We start from the raw sequence: 16,759 nt of genomic DNA on the forward strand, positions 1-16,759 counted from the left end.
ACCCAAGATATCGCAAACACATGATCTACACCGGCTGTATGCTCCTACGTTCATACCCCCTTCAAACCCCCTTAGCTCCCCCGCTAATCCCCTCCTTCCACCTCAGGGCCACTGACCCTCCTCTCACTCCTTGCATCCTCCTACGCTTCCAACCTTCCCCTCTTAATCCTAACTCAAGGATTGTTTTACGGTCTCGGCTTCACTCTCTTCTACTATCCAATCTTGAGCATGGTAAATGATTTCTGGATCCAGCGCCGTGGTTTCGCCTATGGCATTCTATGCTCCGCGTCCGGGCTCTCAGGTTGCGTGATCCCCTTCGCCATGGAGGTCGCACTGAACAGATGGGGGTATCGTGTTACGCTAAGAGCGGCTGCGGGCGGGTTGGCGGTGGTGACGGGGCCGCTGTTGTTGTTTCTGAGGGGGAGAATGGAAAGTGAACGGAGCATGAGCTCGACTCAGCCTAGGACGGACTGGGGGTTCTTGAAAGCGGGACAATTTTGGGTTTATTCGCTCTCGAATCTTGTGCAAGGTACAGGCTACTTCTTCCCAGGATTATACCTGCCTTCATATGCGAACTCGATTGGACTGTCGTCGCGCCAGGGAGCGCTGCTGCTGGCTATCATGGGTACTGCGCAAGTTGCTGGGCAGATGAGTTTCGGGTACCTCTCTGACAAGAAGGTGTCGCTCGACCTACTTATCACTGTTTCGACAGCAATGTCGAGTATCGCTGTATTGGCGTGCTGGGGTATGGCAAGGCAGTACGCGGTTCTAATCGTTTTTGCGATTGTGTACGGGTTTTTTGGGGCAGGGTATACGGCTATGTGGGCGAGGATGGGAACAGCGGTGAGCAGTGACCCTACGGCTGCTTTTGCGGCGTTTGGGCTCTTCAATCTAGGAAAAGGGGTCGGAAATGTGGTTGCGGGGCCTGTTGGGGGCTCTTTACTCGGAAGTGCCGTGGACAGTACTAAGTTCGGTGTCGGTAAGTTTGAGAGGGTAGTATTTTTTGCCGGTAGTTGTATGGTTGTCAGTGGTTTGACGCTGGGGCTTGGGTACATGAAGTGGGTACGACACGTGTGTAAGACATTGATGGAGATTTGGACCAAGAGCCGGGATTTTTGATTTCCATGCGAGGTGACGTTTCTTGCTGCATGCTACTTTCCCCAGCTGTTAGCAGTGAACGTTGTGGCTATATAATTCTATCCACAGGTTTTTAAACAAACGCTTTGCGCAAGAGAGCTGAAAGCTGATTTCGGTAGTGTGGGATTGACAAGAAATGATCCATGTTGCAAGAACGACTTTGCTTACCAGAACGAGCTTGCCTCAAGAACTGACCCCTTGGAAGAGAAGAAATCTGAGGCTGACTAAAGCCAGGACGAAGGACTTCGATGACTATTTGACTAGGTTTGCACATCGCTCTATTATCACACTTCTTAATTCTGACCAGGTCGGTGATTTTAGGTGAGACTCGCGCCTGAACCTAGGAGTTCTTCGCATAGGCATCACTGGAGATGGTTATTGCGGTGCGACCATGGTCATGCACTCGTCGGGACGCATGTGGGTGATCTGTAAGAAAGCGGTCAGTTCAACTGCGTTTGGTCGATGGTATAGCAGTGGTGCCAGAACATCTTGAAGACATGCGAGGGTGAAGGGACGGAGCGTTTACGCCTTCTCGACTGCAAGTGGCAGGTCAGTTCCAACCAATCCATGATAGCGCGTGGAGAAGGGGATGAAAGAAAGGGAAGAGCAGATATGTGAAGAAGCTAATTTCTACAGGCCGATACACAGTATGTCCATGACTAGTGAATACAGTAAGTAATTAGGTAGCCTTGATCATAGAATACAGTATGCAAGAAGATTAAGGTTCGAGTGTAGCATCTACTTCCCAAGAGAGGCATATGTGTTCAACATCGGTTGCTTGGACCACCGTCGATCAGATATAGACTCCTCTAAATCTGCCTCATCAGCACTCCTCTTCTTCTCTGAAGGAGGCGGCGTGATCGCAGAAAGTTCTCTCCGGTTCTTCGATACGAAGTGCGCGATTTCCTTCAGCGTCGGTTTGCCCTCTTTCCTACATCCCAACCACTTGATGTTGACTAACCGTAGCCCTTTACTTAAGAACAAGGCCGGGAGGTCCTTCGTCAAGGACTGGATCTGTTTCTCGTTAATGGTCTCCTTCTTCAGCGCAAACCCCAGATGCAGAAAGCGTGCGTGGGACGATATGCTAGATTTCTGCGCCGGACGCTCATTCTTTGGCTTGAGCTTCCTCAACTCGATGTGTCGACTACTGCCTGGGATGCGCCGCCATAGTTTCGGGGGTGAGTCAAAGCGTTCCTTTGTCATGCGCTCGACAAGATTGTGCGTGTCAAAGTAACTGCCATAGTTGCCGGAGCTCTCCACGGCTAACTCCTTCAGGTGTTTGATGAGGCAGCGAGTGAAAGAGTTCTCGCCGGGCTCTGGAGTAGGTGCGCCGATACCCGAAGCGGCTATCATCTCGAATGTTCGACCGTGTTCGGGAACATTGCGGAGAAGGTCGCTTGCGTAGCAGCAGTCCATGATGGTGAGGACGTTGGCCTTTACTTTCTCGATCAGGGTCCTCTCAGCTTCGTTCCAGATTGCTCGAAGGTCGTTTTCCGCATCATCAGTCCTGGTATTGCTGTTAGCTAAAGTTCTTGAATTTTGCGTTGGGATATGTACGGTGAGAACTCAAGGACCTTCAGAGCCTTGTCGTACACACCATGACCGGCGTAGTATACTATGAGTAGATTGTTGGGATCATCATGCTCGTACACCCAGCGCAATATCTCAGCCTCAAGCTGGACCTGCGGGTTTTTCTCTTTTAGTTGTAGCTCGGTCACTTCATAATTGAAGATCTTCCTGAAGACGTTCGCCAGGTCATCGACCTAGTGGATGTTGAGTTAGTATCATAATGCCAAGACGATTAGACGAAAGGATATCTCCATACCTCTTGCCGCACGTCCAGCTGATCTATCGCGTCCTGCCATTTAATTACCAGGACATGCACATTGCGGTATCCATCTGGCAGATCCAGATGCTTTGCGATCGACTTGTCCCAACATTGCTGAAGTTTAGCTTCATGCTGATCATCTTAAGGATAGCGAATTTCTCCAGGGTTGAGACTCAACGGCGAAGGAAGGGAGCTACTGTTGTTCACCGACGATGTAGGTGACAGCGGGTTGCGTACGTTGCGCCGACTAAGCGGTGCCATGATGCGAGAACAATTGGAAGTGCGAGTGGTGATCAGGATTCACTCCTGTTGATGACTGTGCTACACGTCCGCACATGTAGCCTTGTCACGCATATTTGGGGGCTGCGAACCTGAGGCTGTGCTTGGTCACGGCCCCACCATCCCTGTCAGCCATTGAACACATTGATTAGCCAGCATGCAACCAATACTAGCCACACGATCACATGGAAGGTCCTCCAAGCTTTAAACGGCTAATGCTTCTCGAACTCCGCCTTGTAGAAAGCCTAGTCTCATACGATGATTGGCGGGGTCAGGGTAGGCGAACGATCAGTAACAACAGACAAACTGCTGCCTGTAAGAAAAGCAATGATAGCTCACCGGCACGCTGCACCTCGCCCGCTATCGCGACAATGAGGGACCTCCAGCTGAAGATGGAGAGGGCGATAAAAGCCTTAACTCAGCCTAACATGAAAGGCTGACAACCAGGCCCAACTGCGACTCATTTTACTCGCAGTCATGGCCGACGAAGGGCGACAAACAACGCCGGAGGAACATATCGATGGTCAACAGCAGGTATGGCCCTATCTACCAGTATTTTGTGTGCTGCGCACTGACTAGGGGTAGACGGAAAAGGTTGCGAGGGAGCGTGGAGGGGTAGAGAAAGGGCTGGGGGCTGAAGTAAGCGCCATGCACGCCCCTGTCGAGCAATACCCAACGCTGATTGGTCGCAGGCCGTCGCAAAATACGTTCCCGGAAACAAGATTCAAATCACAGAGATCATCGCCAACAAGCAAAAGAAGAAGAAGCTTTATGTCGCGTTCAGCCGAAAGACTTCGAGCAAGAAGACAGAGTACCAACTGACTGAGACGGCTGGCGACACCACAAAGCTCTACATGAACGGGAAGTGGTTTCCTCAGGACCAAGTCTATGTGGTTTGAGACACCTGAGCCAATCAGTTCAACGAGGCTTGACCGGTCGAGAAGCCCATCGATATTTAGTCCCCAGCTGAGAATGTCAACTATTTTCGTCCTTTAGATACCTTTCTCCTGTCTTCTATCATCAGGTGATATCTTCGTGTTCCAGCCTCTTACATCATGACTTCTCCCCCAGCATCACCGAATGAGAAGGAGTTCTCCGGCCCCTGTACACGGTACTCCAATGCGTCTTCATCATCCACTCTTCGTTCCAGCACAACTATAAAGTCGCTGCGGCACGTAGCAAACAGCTTCGGATTGTTGCTACCAAGAAAGAAGCCAGCCGATGTAGAACAGCAGGCCGACTCTACCGTTGGCGAAGACAAAGATGATGAAGAAGACGATGGATCTATCTTCCCACCCGGTGGGTCAGGACCGTATCCAACCAAAGTCCGGACACTCGAAAAATGTCCGAATGGCTACGCACGACTCGCAGCCTTCAATGCAAGTGAACAAAACTTCATGCTCTACCGCGGCTTCAGCAACGTTCACGCACGCCTCCTCTTAAGCCACCAAGCCAGTATTCAGAAGCTCGAAGCCGAGCTAGACGATATGGACCGCTTCCATAACACCCTTCCTGAGGCCTCCAAGAAGCGCTTGCGATCCTGGGATCTCGACGTCGCAGTTTGCAGACAAGAGAAAGAGGAAGCAAAAGAAGACGGAGACGAAGATGAAGCCCGGACGCGAGAAGACATCCTAGAGGAATTGAGAATCAAAGTTAACCGATACGACGAGCTACTGATCAAAGCGAGAGAGCTCATCTCTTTCCAACGGCCGACCGAACGTGACTACCAGAGCGTGAGAAACTGGTTCCACAATAGTGCGCCCCTTGTTGACGAGGAGCAAGATTATATATTGTGGAAAGAGGATATTGTGACGCTCAGACATGGGAGGGAGTGGGCGGGTTTTGACGGCATGGTCGAAGCCATGTTGCATAAGATAGATAGCAGACCCATTCAAGTGAGTGATCTATATCATTTCAGGTCTCCAGGCTTTACTCACAACTCGTAGTGGCTCTTCCGGACCGATGATCAGAGGCGTAAATCCACGGATAAGAGGAATTACTACTTTGCTCCTTCGAGGGTGTCGACGCTGGTCAATCTCTGCATTACTGTTGCGCTTTTCTTGCTGCTGGTAGCTCCGGTATTGGCGATGTACCGTCTGTCGACTATCAAGACCACGGAATGCGTTTTTGCAGCTATCGGGGTTTTGATGGTTTTCACGCTCCTGTTCGCTGCAGCTATGTCGCTGCTCACGAAGGCGAAGAGGCACGAGTTGTTTGCTGCTGCCGCAGCGTATTGTGCCGTCTTGGTGGTTTTTGTTGGGTCCACTAACTTCACTTGACGTAGGAGAAGTAAGTCCTTGTGAGGATGTTGACGTAATGGCTTTGGAGGATCACATGGTACGATGTGAAGCTACTCCACAGCAACTGCGCTGCAGCCACGTAACTACTATATGTTAGTGCTCTACAGGAATGCGGCCAGCCTGTGACATCGAGTCGGGTGGACTAATCTATCGTTTCTTTGGCGTACTTACAATATGAAGAACGATAACAGCTTCCTGATCGACATCATGATAATACTTCAAGACATAGAGGCTTTGCCTGATAGGCTGCTGATTCGTGAACAGTTCTAATCAAGACGCATGTCTAATGCTTGGCAACATGACCTCCCCTCCGCTAAGGAAGGCAACAGCGCGCAGGTGCTCGTGTACTATGTAGAACTGTTGTTGGCCGAATAATAGCGGCGCTCTCACATACAACTCTCGTGAATCTCTCTCGTCACGATTGTAGAAGTAACCCTTTTAGTTACCCAACATCTGGTGCAAACCTTGTTGTCTATGTTCATGCACCAAGCATATACGAATGATAATTATCCTCCGGCGGAGAAGGCCATAGGAAGACGCTCTCTACCAAGCTGATGATCGCAAACATCCTATCGCAACGACATGGCCGGAGGTTCGTTAGATTAGAGTATCCTTTATCTAGAGGAACAAGCCAGGCGTGAAACAACAGAGTACGCTCAGAAAGAAGCGGAGGCGGTATAGAACGAAGAACAACGTAGGCATGGGGAGGCAGTGTAAATCTAGAAAAAGGCTGCAGAGAAGACGCGCACGACGATTCTTCCTCAGTTCCTCACTGTATGTCACAGCGCTTTCGACCCCGTTGTTGTGGTTGGGATGCGTGCATGTTGGGTTGTAGCGCACTCCGCCCCATACCTTCTGACTGGTGATGACAACGTGGCTTTATCCGCCCCGCCATGCTCACAGGCTGTTGTACTCGGCCCCAAGGCGAGCGAAATTGAAAGCTGCTTGTATTGACTCCGTGCTCTCTCACGACTGTGAGCATCGAACGTTACTTATATTGACGTTACGCTGCTTCATCATTATTCAGACATCATGTGGTTTGGTTCTACCACTCGAAATGCCCGGCTGGAACTTACCGTCCTTATTGCAGAATGTCAGACATTAGCGGGTGATTGGCGACAGTCTCGACTAGATCTCGATGATCATCTTGGTAACAACGATGGTGCTTTTGACTGGCAGGGCGAGAAGTTCAATTTGACAGCAGAAGATCTTCGATTAGAGGGCACCATGTTGAGCGCACGTCTTCAAACACGACAATCTGAATGGCTCGAGGCATTAGCGGATCTCGATCACTATGTGATCAACGAAGATGGACATCTCATGATTGTAGACCACTGGGGTTTTGCCGCATCCAGTCGTAATGCAGTCATGGATGGCGGAGTTCTTCGCGCGGAATGTTTCACGTCCACTGGCGAGGTTCAAGAGTCGTCTTTAAATCTGGATGAGTACATCGGAAATTTAGATGGTGTATTTCACTGGGGCTGGAGTAACTTCAGTGCGACTGCTCAGAATATTCGCTTGGAGGGTACGGTTCTTCATGCACGTCTCGCTACTTGCGACGGAGAGTGGCGTGATGCGTGTACAAATCTTCAGCCCGAGATCAGGAACATCGAGGGAAATCTCCAGCGAGGGAACTCGTACTTCCATGCAACGAAACTTCAACATCTGGACTCCGACGTCAACATGCCTAGATCGTCGTTGCCCCCACATCTCATGGAAGATGAGGCGAGGATACAGAGAGACAACAATGAAGTCAGAACGCAGGACGATCGAAGACAAGCGCTAAGTGAGTGTCTTATAACCCACGAACTCTACCAGTACGATCCGCTGAGGAAAGAGATGAACATACGACTTTTGAAGCTGGAACCGCCAGGGCAGGATTTAGACGTCATAGCCTGCTCGCTAGTAGAAGTTGAGCTGAGTAGTGCCGAGAGATTTGCGGCGCTCTCTTATACCTGGGGAAGTCCTTTCCCACCTACTATCGAGGATGTCGAGCACGGGTATAAACAACTAGCAACCATTTTGTGCAATGGCAATCGGATGCATATCAAGCAGAACTTATACGACGCCCTGCGCAGACTCAGGGATAGGAAAAGGCCCGAAAAATCACAGGAGCATTCCAACGGGATTGATCTTATTGCCGATGTGCAGAGTGGAACTTTCTCCAAAGTCGAGGATACACTGCGACTAGGGGCTGACGTCAAGGCGCGCGACAGTTCTAGTCGAACGGCCTTACACTTCGCCGCGAAGTTGGGTCATCTTGACATGGCGAAAGCACTGGTGACGGCCGGAAGTGATATACATGCTCTCTGTAGACTCAACAAGAGGCCGTTAGATTATGCCAAAGAGGGTAGAGGGCCTTACGTCGAGTCTGTCCCGAGTTTCCTTGAGGAAGAGCACAAAAGTGATCACGTGAGGCATCATGCGCACACATCTCTCCGTCTTGAGGTAACAGCGTTCGAATACTTCTGGGTCGATGCCGTAAGTTCTCGCTGGTTTCGATCGCAGACGCAGCAAAACTGACGTGTGAACCAGATATGCATTAATCAGGCCGATGAAATCGAAAAAGCAGCACAGGTTTCCATCATGGGCGATATATATCGAGCTTCCGATTGCGTCAACGTATGGCTTGGGCGGGAGTTTCACAACTACTTAGACAGTACTGAGCTATTGCTTCAGGGCGTGTGGCGGCCGGAGCAGGCAAGAGAAGGAGACACGTTGTCAGCCGATAGTCTTGAGCAATTGGTTAACGATCCGGTCGCCACGTTCCGACAGATTGGAGACTCACGGGTCAAGCGTGCTGCAATGGAATGGCTCAATACGCTTGGAAGGGAAACGATCCGGGCGTGGTGTCGCCTGCCACATCTCTTCCACCGGACTTGGTTCGACAGAGCCTGGATACTCCAGGAGGTCCTTATGGCAAGGGACTTGACTATCGTTTGTGGGCGATACATCGTGCCATGGGATACATTCCTGCTCATGTCATCCATCGTGAAGCGCTGCCAATCGCTGCTAGGCACAGATGAAGCTCACGCGATCTTCTCTTATACTTTGTGGCATACGTGGTTCGGCACGGCACTTTCAGGTGGGATGTTAATGGTTCGCAACAAACCGGAGCGAGGCCATGTTTCACCTCTTCGCTTGGCTCAGTGGCGAACAGAGTGCCAACGCGAAGGCAGACTGTCTATGGTGTCTGCTCTTTCCTTGAGTCGAAATCATAAAGCTACAGATGCCAGAGACAAGGTATTCTGTGTACTTGCGTTTTCACCCATTGAACGAAAGGATGATCACGGTATTCAAAGCATCCGACCGGACTACTCGCTGTCTCTTGTATGGCTTTACATCGATGTCGCGAAGAGCCTTTTGGCTGTCTATGGACCATGTATCCTATCGTTGGGCGGACTAAGTAGTCGCTTGACGAATACAAACCTCCCAAGCTGGGTACCGGATTTAGACAGTTAGCTTACTTCTCATCTTCGAGGTATCAATGTACGACAGCTACATCATACTACTTCAGTCACATCTTCCATTGAAAAGGTCGCTCGCAATCGCCCTTCTGGCGTTCACATAACATCACAAAACGAACTCGTCATTAACTATCACTTGTGGGATGTTGTAGCGAAGACTGCTCATTCAGGACTTAATGAAATGGGCAAGAACCTTGACGGACTGGCTCGATGGCTAGAGCTATTGTCGAAGCTTGATGCAACCCTCGAGCAAAGACGATAAGCGTTATTGTGCAGTCTAGCCGAAAAACCCTATATTGAACATTTTAACGGGAGCCATTTCGAAGACTGGCTCCAGTTCCTGTGCTTTACCCGCATAGTCGGTCAGTGGCAGATATTGCGAGACCTGGACGCTGGCTTTCCCTTTGGCATTAATGACACTCGAAATAGGAAGATTGAAGAAGAACAGGAGCCAATACCTACTTTAGTCAGCCGGGCACAAGAACTTTTTGCTACACTGGGATACGCACTGTCATCGGACACAATGAAAAACTGGTCTGGTGAAGAAACATGGGGTCCCGGTGTCAATCCCCAGTATCGGGAATGGTACAGGGACATGACTAGAGACGCAATGCACCACGGTCAGATGTCGCGCGACAACAATCCTACGCGGCGGCTTCTGAGGACGGCCTTGACTAACATGCTTGGAACGGGACCTGAACAAGCGCAAGCTGGAGATGTTATTGTGCTCGTAGAGGGGGTCAACGTGCCATATCTGCTGGGGAGGGCGCGAGATGGGAAGTTTGAATTCGTTGGAGAAGTATATATACATGATTTGGATGTAGAAGGGAAGCTAAGGGACGCACGGAGTCGACAGATAGAACAGGATTTGTGCATCATTTGAATATAGAATTACCCGCTAGAGTAAGCTACGGATCTCTCGGAAAGCTATCGCAAGCGGAGCCTATCAGATTAACTTGCATGTATTTAAAGTTTGGTAAGATTATTAGGCCGACATGTTCCGGTCAACAATGCGCAGCCTGTACCTGTATACTTCTCTCACTACATGATTCAAAACCAGCATAGATTGACTAGTTATTCACAGCGGATTAGTAATTATGCGTGTTACTGCTTTACTCGTATAGACTGTCATACTAGCGCGAAGCTTGTTTTGTTTCTTGGAATCTTGCTTCGACTGCGTCCACTACCTCCATCACGATATCAGTAATTACACGGTATTCTCGCATCATAGCAGAGGAAAGAAGAGCAGCAACTACGATTGCCAGAGAGATCAAGATCAGCGGCCTGCAGAGCAGTGCGCAGTTCTAACAAGGACTTCGAAGGTTCTGGGAGTAAGCTATCACAAGCCTTCGTTCACAGCAGGATCGGCCAAATCGTGCAAACATATTATTAAACATAGTCCGTGTTGCCTGTCTTCATTCGCGCAACGAATAGTACCGGTAGAACAAACTATTGGAATTACCAGGAGTGAGATGTCAGCACGGGAAGCGCTATTACTCCGTATGATCCCGGACAAGGCGAAACGACAGGGACATAATGCTTTGCACAATTGAGAAGCCGGCTCTGTTCAGCGATGCTATACTGGGATCTCGTATCCTGCATAATCATGGCATCGAAGTAAACTTTGGCCATACTGAGACATCTTGGCGACGATATAAAGTCTGCTCTCTGGTTGTGCTGGAATACTAAAACATCATTCACAATCACAAATACTTCGGTCCACCAACAAAGAACATGAATCTTCTGGTCCTTTTTGCCATGTTCGCTTCTATCGCTTACGCACAAGACGGGGCATGTATTCTCAGACATCAGACACTGTAAGATTCATGTACTGACGGATATCAATAGTTGTGTTTTATACCTGACGAAGGCGGACCTGGAGAATGTGTTCCATTCAGGCCAGTAGCTAATCGACGGTGCCGGGTACGTCTTATCCATCTTGCGACGTAGGCAAACATTGTTGACACTAAGCTTCTGCGACAGGACGCGCCATGCACAGGACAACAAAATGATTGCTGGGTTACTGGTCTCAACTCAGCGAGGTGTTCATAAGCTCGAGGACTAGACAGTCAAGGTCGCGACAACTTCTCGCCAGGTTCAAGCAAGCTGAGAAGATGAGCTGAGATGGTTGTGAAGTTGGCACGATTCTGGGTGGAAGTGATAGGAAGCTTCTGGTAGTATGACAAGAGTCGTTTCCGTAGTGACTGCCGTGTATTCAAGGTGCGAAAGACCTTTCGGCTCCAGCGTACACAGATATCATACACGTTCAGTCTGCTGACCAGGCTCGAAATCGCTCATCTAGCATCAACCAATGCTGTCTAAGTCATGCGAGATAAGTCTCATCACTGTAACGACCCCCGTTGTGAGGGATAGTGCCGTAATCGAAATTCTACGATGTTCCATTCTCGTCGTGTATGCGAACAAACCTCTGGAACTCCTGCATAGAGAATTCGACCGTGTGCGGTAACCAGATTGAACGTATCATGTGTACGTCGACGACTTCCGCAGGGTTCTTGATACGCCCAGCGAGGAGACGGTCGGGCAGTGAGCATGGTCGCTCAGGGCCTAGCATACAGAGGTTGAATCGCGCTCTTGAAGGAACCAGCCCAGCTATCGAGAGATATGTCGTTGCTATCAGAGCGTAAGAGGACGAGGCTCTACACGCGGGAAAACGGGTCAAGGTTCTAGAAGAAGTAGGAAGAGCGGGAAGGCACGAATGATCACGTCACGACCCAGAATAACTCACTTTCCTCAAAGCTTACTATGGCATCGGAAGTGGCAACTATGGAGTTTGCCTGGACGATTTTGAACATACCCGTCCCACGAATTCTCGCTTGGAGTGCTACCGACCAAAATCCTGTCCAAGCAGAATATATTATCATAGAAGAAGCAAGTGGCATTCAACTCCACGAGGTTTGGGAGGATCTTCCACTACGGAAGAAGTCTGACATTATTCGTGAGTTCGTAGATATTGAGAGGAGACTGCTTTCAATCTCCTTCGACAAGTAAGATCCAACTTGCGCCAACACAGAATCTGCGGTCAGTTCAACTTACACACGCTATCAGATTGGGCTCATTCTATTTCAAAGATAGTGGTATCGCAGGATGCGAGCCGGCTGTCGTTACAAATGGTCCGCAAGATGTCGACAGTCACGTAGAATTTACTTATTGCATTGGACCCATCACTCGAAGAGAATTCTGGGCGAAATAACGCAGTGATATGCAATATCATGGTCAATGTAAGTCTCCCAACGTCTTTAAAACTCAAATTTAGATTTACAACAGTTGCAGGGACATATTCTGCAGAATACCTAAAGTCTATCGCTCGCCGTGAGATCGAATGGATGAATGCCTATGCGGACCCACAGGAACCGAGCAAAACTCCATGGCAGTACAGAAGCCCACAACAGATGTCTCAGGAGGCTCATGCAGCCCTGTTAGAGAAGTTTCTAGCCACAGTTTCATGTATTACTCCTAAGGATCCAGAGCTTGCCTCTCCTAGACTTTGGCACCCAGACTTCCACGCTGGTAACGTCTACATCGACGACCAAGCCCGGATATCATGCATCATTGATTGGCAGGGAGCCTGGGCTGGCCCGATGTTTATCAGTGCCAATCCCCCATTGCTTCTAGACTATGGGATCGATATGTTGATGAAGCTCCCTGAGAACTTCAAAACACTCGACGATGCTACGAAGGATAAGCTCAGATACCAGGTGTCACAGTCTATCTTGATTCACACGTATGAAGAAACCACGGCGGAGAAGAACCCTCTGATGTACAAGGTTATGCGACATCCCCACGGTCAGACCCTCAAGCAATTAGAAGCTTTTGCTGGCTCTACCTGGGACAACTGCCTCTTTCCTTTTGAAGAATGTTTGATTCGCGCTGAAAGGTGTGTTGATCTATTTACCAATATGTTCCCAGGCTGACCATTGTTGCAGGGAGTGGGGTCACTTTGATACGAACGAACCATGTCCGTACCATTTCTCATCAGAGGAGATACGGCAACACGACGAAGAGGCAGACTCTTTCAATAAGAGCCAGGAATTGTGGAAAAAGTTACAAGGTGTCTTGACTGATGAAGGTTATACGTCGAAGGAAAGTTATAGTAAGGCTGTCAATATACTCAAAGATTTGCGGGAAATGGGGCTGGGCAACCTCAAGGGCGAGGAACGACGCGACTTCGACAAAGAGACGCGATGGGTCGCAGATCTGGATGAACATACAACCTAGCACTTAAATTATATACCCAAGAATAATCACAGACACGAACCGCATGGAAGGCGATGGTAAGACAATCAACGACTAGCTATGTGGCTTGGAAGGATCAAACTCTGTGAGAAGACGACTATATTACTTCTTTCGCTTAAGCTATTGTACTTTGGCTTTGATGATACAGCTCTTAGCTGTTAAGTTGCCGCCACTGATGTCGACCCGAGTATCGTGATTGCTGTTGAATCTCTACGGACCTTGGTACTAATCTTGTTGATGACGTGGGTGCCAGTCTTGTGGCCACAACTAAATACTATATTGTCTGAACCCTGGAAATTGCGACCAGTGCGAGCAAGACATGAGCATCGACCGTGGTGTACGGCTTGGAGAGCTGCTTCCGTAGTACCTCTCTATTGCTGATCTGCACGGTTCTGGCGTCAGAAAGTGATAAGACGGAAGAGTTTGGACCAGCAGGCGTACTTGATGGTGAGCTACAGCTACTAGCTGCGATAGAAGTGAGGTCTGTGCCAGTATCAAAGGTATCAGAGTCTAGGGTCAGTCATGCCGTACCTTGCTCTCTGAGAGGAATAGGTCAGTTACTAATCTCATCGCTTCCTACAAGTGATATGTGACACATCTTGCATTTGTTACTAATACCCTATGCAATGCTTACGGAGCGTTACTTAGTGTTTTAGGGTTCTATTCAGCAGCCGCTGATGTAGGAGGTGTAGGCCGTCGATCATAATCAGCCTATGGCTACCTATCGTACCTGCCATTGTATGCTTAATAAAGTGCTGCAACCAGGCTAAACAAATCTCAATTCTTATTGAGCCGTTGTCGCTAACACCACTTTGCTAGTCTTTTGGTTTGTCGTGATACCAGGTGCTATTGTGGTTCTTGGCTTTGAAGACAAAGAAGGGCGGGACAGCCCAGCCCTTCGCGTTGACTACTGCCATCAACGTAACCCACTCGCGATTGCTAGGTTGAACGCCTATAGTCCGGCTACATCTTTCTGAAGTAGTAACAGCCTTTACTCCTCCTGCATCACCTATAGTGGAGTCAGTCTCGTCAAAGTTTTAGGTATCTTCATCTAGGATGCGGTATTTCCTCTTTTTGTTCTGTCCAAAGTCAAAACAGGGCTAATGACCGCCAAATCGCTGCACAGGAATCTTTGGCGATTGTGCTGTCGATTCAGTCGAGCTTTGAGCTCAGGCTTGCGACCGACGAGGTTGCTGGCCCATCGATCGTCAACTTGGCCATCACCGTGTAAAGCAAGCAATTAGTGAGTCACTCCGCGCGCAGATTCTAGTGTAGGCTCAAATCCTCGCGTATATAGCTTTCTTACGTATCGGAATAGCGTGGTTTCTTTGTATCCCGTAAGCCTTGACGATTTAGCTTGGGATTCGCATCGTGATGTCGTTCCGGCGCGTCGGTCATGGAGGATGCTTCGACGAACGCTGTAGATTGCTGCAACGCGTTGCATGCCAAAAAAGCGCCTTCTTCCATTGATTGAATAGCTAGGATAAATCTGTTCTTAAGGTGGAGTATTTTCCTGTTGAATTGTCAAGACATTGCAGCTAAAAGCAGAGAGTCGCGCAATCTTGGTGCGGTGGTCGGCTCGCTTGCCGTTCACGCTGCATGTCACTCTTGTTCTGGGAGAGAGCTGTCTGTCGGTCAAATGAGTCATGAACCACGGGAACTCTTCAACGCAGAGTCTCGCCAAGGCACGGCAAACTACTGGGGTAGGAATCCTTTGACCTTCCTGGGACATAGCTCGCGATAGTCGTGTCCTGATTGGCTTGAGTCATTCAACATTTTTTGTACGGAACGATTCTCCAGCTATTTTCCCCTGTGTGAGTTTGTGATCAGCCTGTCGACCGTCTGTTCACAGTATCAATTGGCAAACGAAATGACAAGTCCGATTAGGTAGCGAAGATCGATACTTGACGGAACTATTCAGGTGGCGAAGGATTCTGACCGCTACATGGAACGCATCCTACGGCTCATGCTATGCCGCATCCCACGGCAGTGCATTGAACAATGAGCCCACTTTATCGCGCCAGGAGGGTTTAATGTCCGTCTCACGTTCTGCAAACCTTTGCAACACCGATCGTCAACATCATGGGATTGTGGGACGTGGAAGACTATGGCACCATCGCTGATAGGGCTTGCTGGTCTATGTTCGCAGTCACAGCTTGCGAGTAGCCCTCTTATGTTGCGCTGAATACCAGCTAATCGTCTTGTAGCCTTCGTGGCGTTGAGAGTCGGCACTCGCATATCCAGCAAAGGCGGTGGCCTTGGTATGGACGACTATATCACCGTATTCTGCGTCGTCGTGATGCTCGTCACCTGTATCCTGATCACAATCGGCACCCAGTACGGTCTTGGACGAAGAATGGAGGCTATCGATCCCCTGTTGATACCGCGAGCTCTCAAGTGGAATGTAACCATCAGCTCGGTACTGATATGGACGTTTTCGCTACCCAAGTTCGCCATTATCGCTATCCTCAAGCGCATTCTGGACTATGGCCTCAAGACGACGATACTATTCTGGGGCCTCGCGCTCAGCTCCCAGGCCTGTATATTGGCTACCTCAATCTGGTGGTACAAGCAATGCGATCCGGTTGAATTCGGCTGGGACAGAACCATACCTGGCGGAACATGTGCCAGTACCAAGGTCATGTCAAATTTGGGCTATTTCACTTCGGCCTACTCTGCCTTCCTAGACGTGTTCTTTGCCCTTTACCCGATTCCATTCATTATGCGCCTCAACATGCCGCTCAAGAACCGTATCCTGGTCTCGATGGCGCTGGGCCTCAGTATCCTGGCCTTCATCCTCACCATCTACAAACTCACAATCTTTGGGGAGGTTTTTGTCGTATTGGCGGAGAACCCGACTTGTGAGTCGTTCACTCCACGAATTTCTCAGCACAGAACTAACTTTGCTAGACCCGGTTCCGCTTCTCGATATACTCGGTCTAGGAGAGGGTTGCATTCTCGTGGTATGCTCCTCTTTGCCCACGCTGGGCCCGCTCTTCCGCTCGGTCCGAGGCAAAGTACGGACTCTCAGTGGCAGTAAGAACGCCAGCCAGAGACGACGCAGCAGCACCACCCACCGAGGGCTATCTAGCACCAGCGGAAGATGGGGTAAACTCCAAGGGCATCAATCGGGTGACGAGGAGAGGACATCGAGCCACGCAGGTGAAAGCATCGACGACATCCCGCTTGTTTACCACGGCGCGGACCAGATCCACAAGACACTTGAGTTTGAGGTGACCACGAGTGCAAAGGGTGACCGACGGGCGAAGCCAATTGACGATCGTAACACTTAGCTTGGTGTCAATGTGAGGGCCAGTACTTCCTCCAGGTATCCACACGAGCAATAAGGCAGCAGCATCGTGGTGATGGCCTGATTAGGCAAGCTTTGGTGTTGTTGAATGTTGTTGCGGTAATGTTATCAAGGTGAAGAACCATGGAAGAATGCGACTTGAGCGGGAAACAAGAGCAACATTGGATTTCATGTTTCCACAAGA

General features: G+C 49.6%; 5 protein-coding genes across 5 annotated transcripts; 4 read left to right on the forward strand and 1 right to left on the reverse strand.

The window, feature by feature from the left end:
• Positions 1–1,875: 1,875 nt before the first annotated feature.
• On the reverse strand, positions 1,876–3,226 carry J4E82_011167 (uncharacterized protein; the record flags this gene model as incomplete). Its single annotated transcript, XM_051737376.1, has 4 exons — positions 1,876–2,644; positions 2,695–2,900; positions 2,963–3,079; positions 3,203–3,226. 4 exons carry the CDS (start codon positions 3,224–3,226, stop codon positions 1,876–1,878), a joined length of 1,116 nt encoding a protein of 371 aa, XP_051582857.1.
• A 495-nt stretch (positions 3,227–3,721) lies between these two features.
• Positions 3,722–5,690, forward strand: J4E82_011168 (uncharacterized protein; the record flags this gene model as incomplete). The annotated part of the gene is made up of 5 exons (XM_051737377.1): positions 3,722–3,778; positions 3,937–4,128; positions 4,459–5,139; positions 5,191–5,474; positions 5,642–5,690. 5 exons carry the CDS (start codon positions 3,722–3,724, stop codon positions 5,688–5,690), a joined length of 1,263 nt encoding a protein of 420 aa, XP_051582858.1.
• Positions 5,691–6,576: 886 nt separating this feature from the next.
• Positions 6,577–8,765, forward strand: J4E82_011169 (uncharacterized protein; the record flags this gene model as incomplete). The annotated part of the gene is made up of 4 exons (XM_051737378.1): positions 6,577–8,025; positions 8,080–8,166; positions 8,224–8,525; positions 8,705–8,765. 4 exons carry the CDS (start codon positions 6,577–6,579, stop codon positions 8,763–8,765), a joined length of 1,899 nt encoding a protein of 632 aa, XP_051582859.1.
• A 3,476-nt stretch (positions 8,766–12,241) lies between these two features.
• J4E82_011170 (uncharacterized protein) lies at positions 12,242–13,247 on the forward strand (the record flags this gene model as incomplete). Its single annotated transcript, XM_051737379.1, has 3 exons — positions 12,242–12,250; positions 12,329–12,906; positions 12,956–13,247. The coding sequence occupies 3 exons, from the start codon at positions 12,242–12,244 to the stop codon at positions 13,245–13,247; spliced, it is 879 nt and encodes a 292-aa protein (XP_051582860.1).
• A 2,317-nt stretch (positions 13,248–15,564) lies between these two features.
• On the forward strand, positions 15,565–16,558 carry J4E82_011171 (uncharacterized protein; the record flags this gene model as incomplete). Its single annotated transcript, XM_051737380.1, has 2 exons — positions 15,565–16,126; positions 16,176–16,558. The coding sequence occupies 2 exons, from the start codon at positions 15,565–15,567 to the stop codon at positions 16,556–16,558; spliced, it is 945 nt and encodes a 314-aa protein (XP_051582861.1).
• Between the last annotated feature and the right edge of the window lie 201 nt (positions 16,559–16,759).

Source organism: Alternaria postmessia, assembly GCF_024291825.1.
Source record: "Alternaria postmessia strain BMP 2775 chromosome Unknown scaffold_171, whole genome shotgun sequence".
NCBI classification, from domain to species: domain Eukaryota; kingdom Fungi; phylum Ascomycota; class Dothideomycetes; order Pleosporales; family Pleosporaceae; genus Alternaria; species Alternaria postmessia.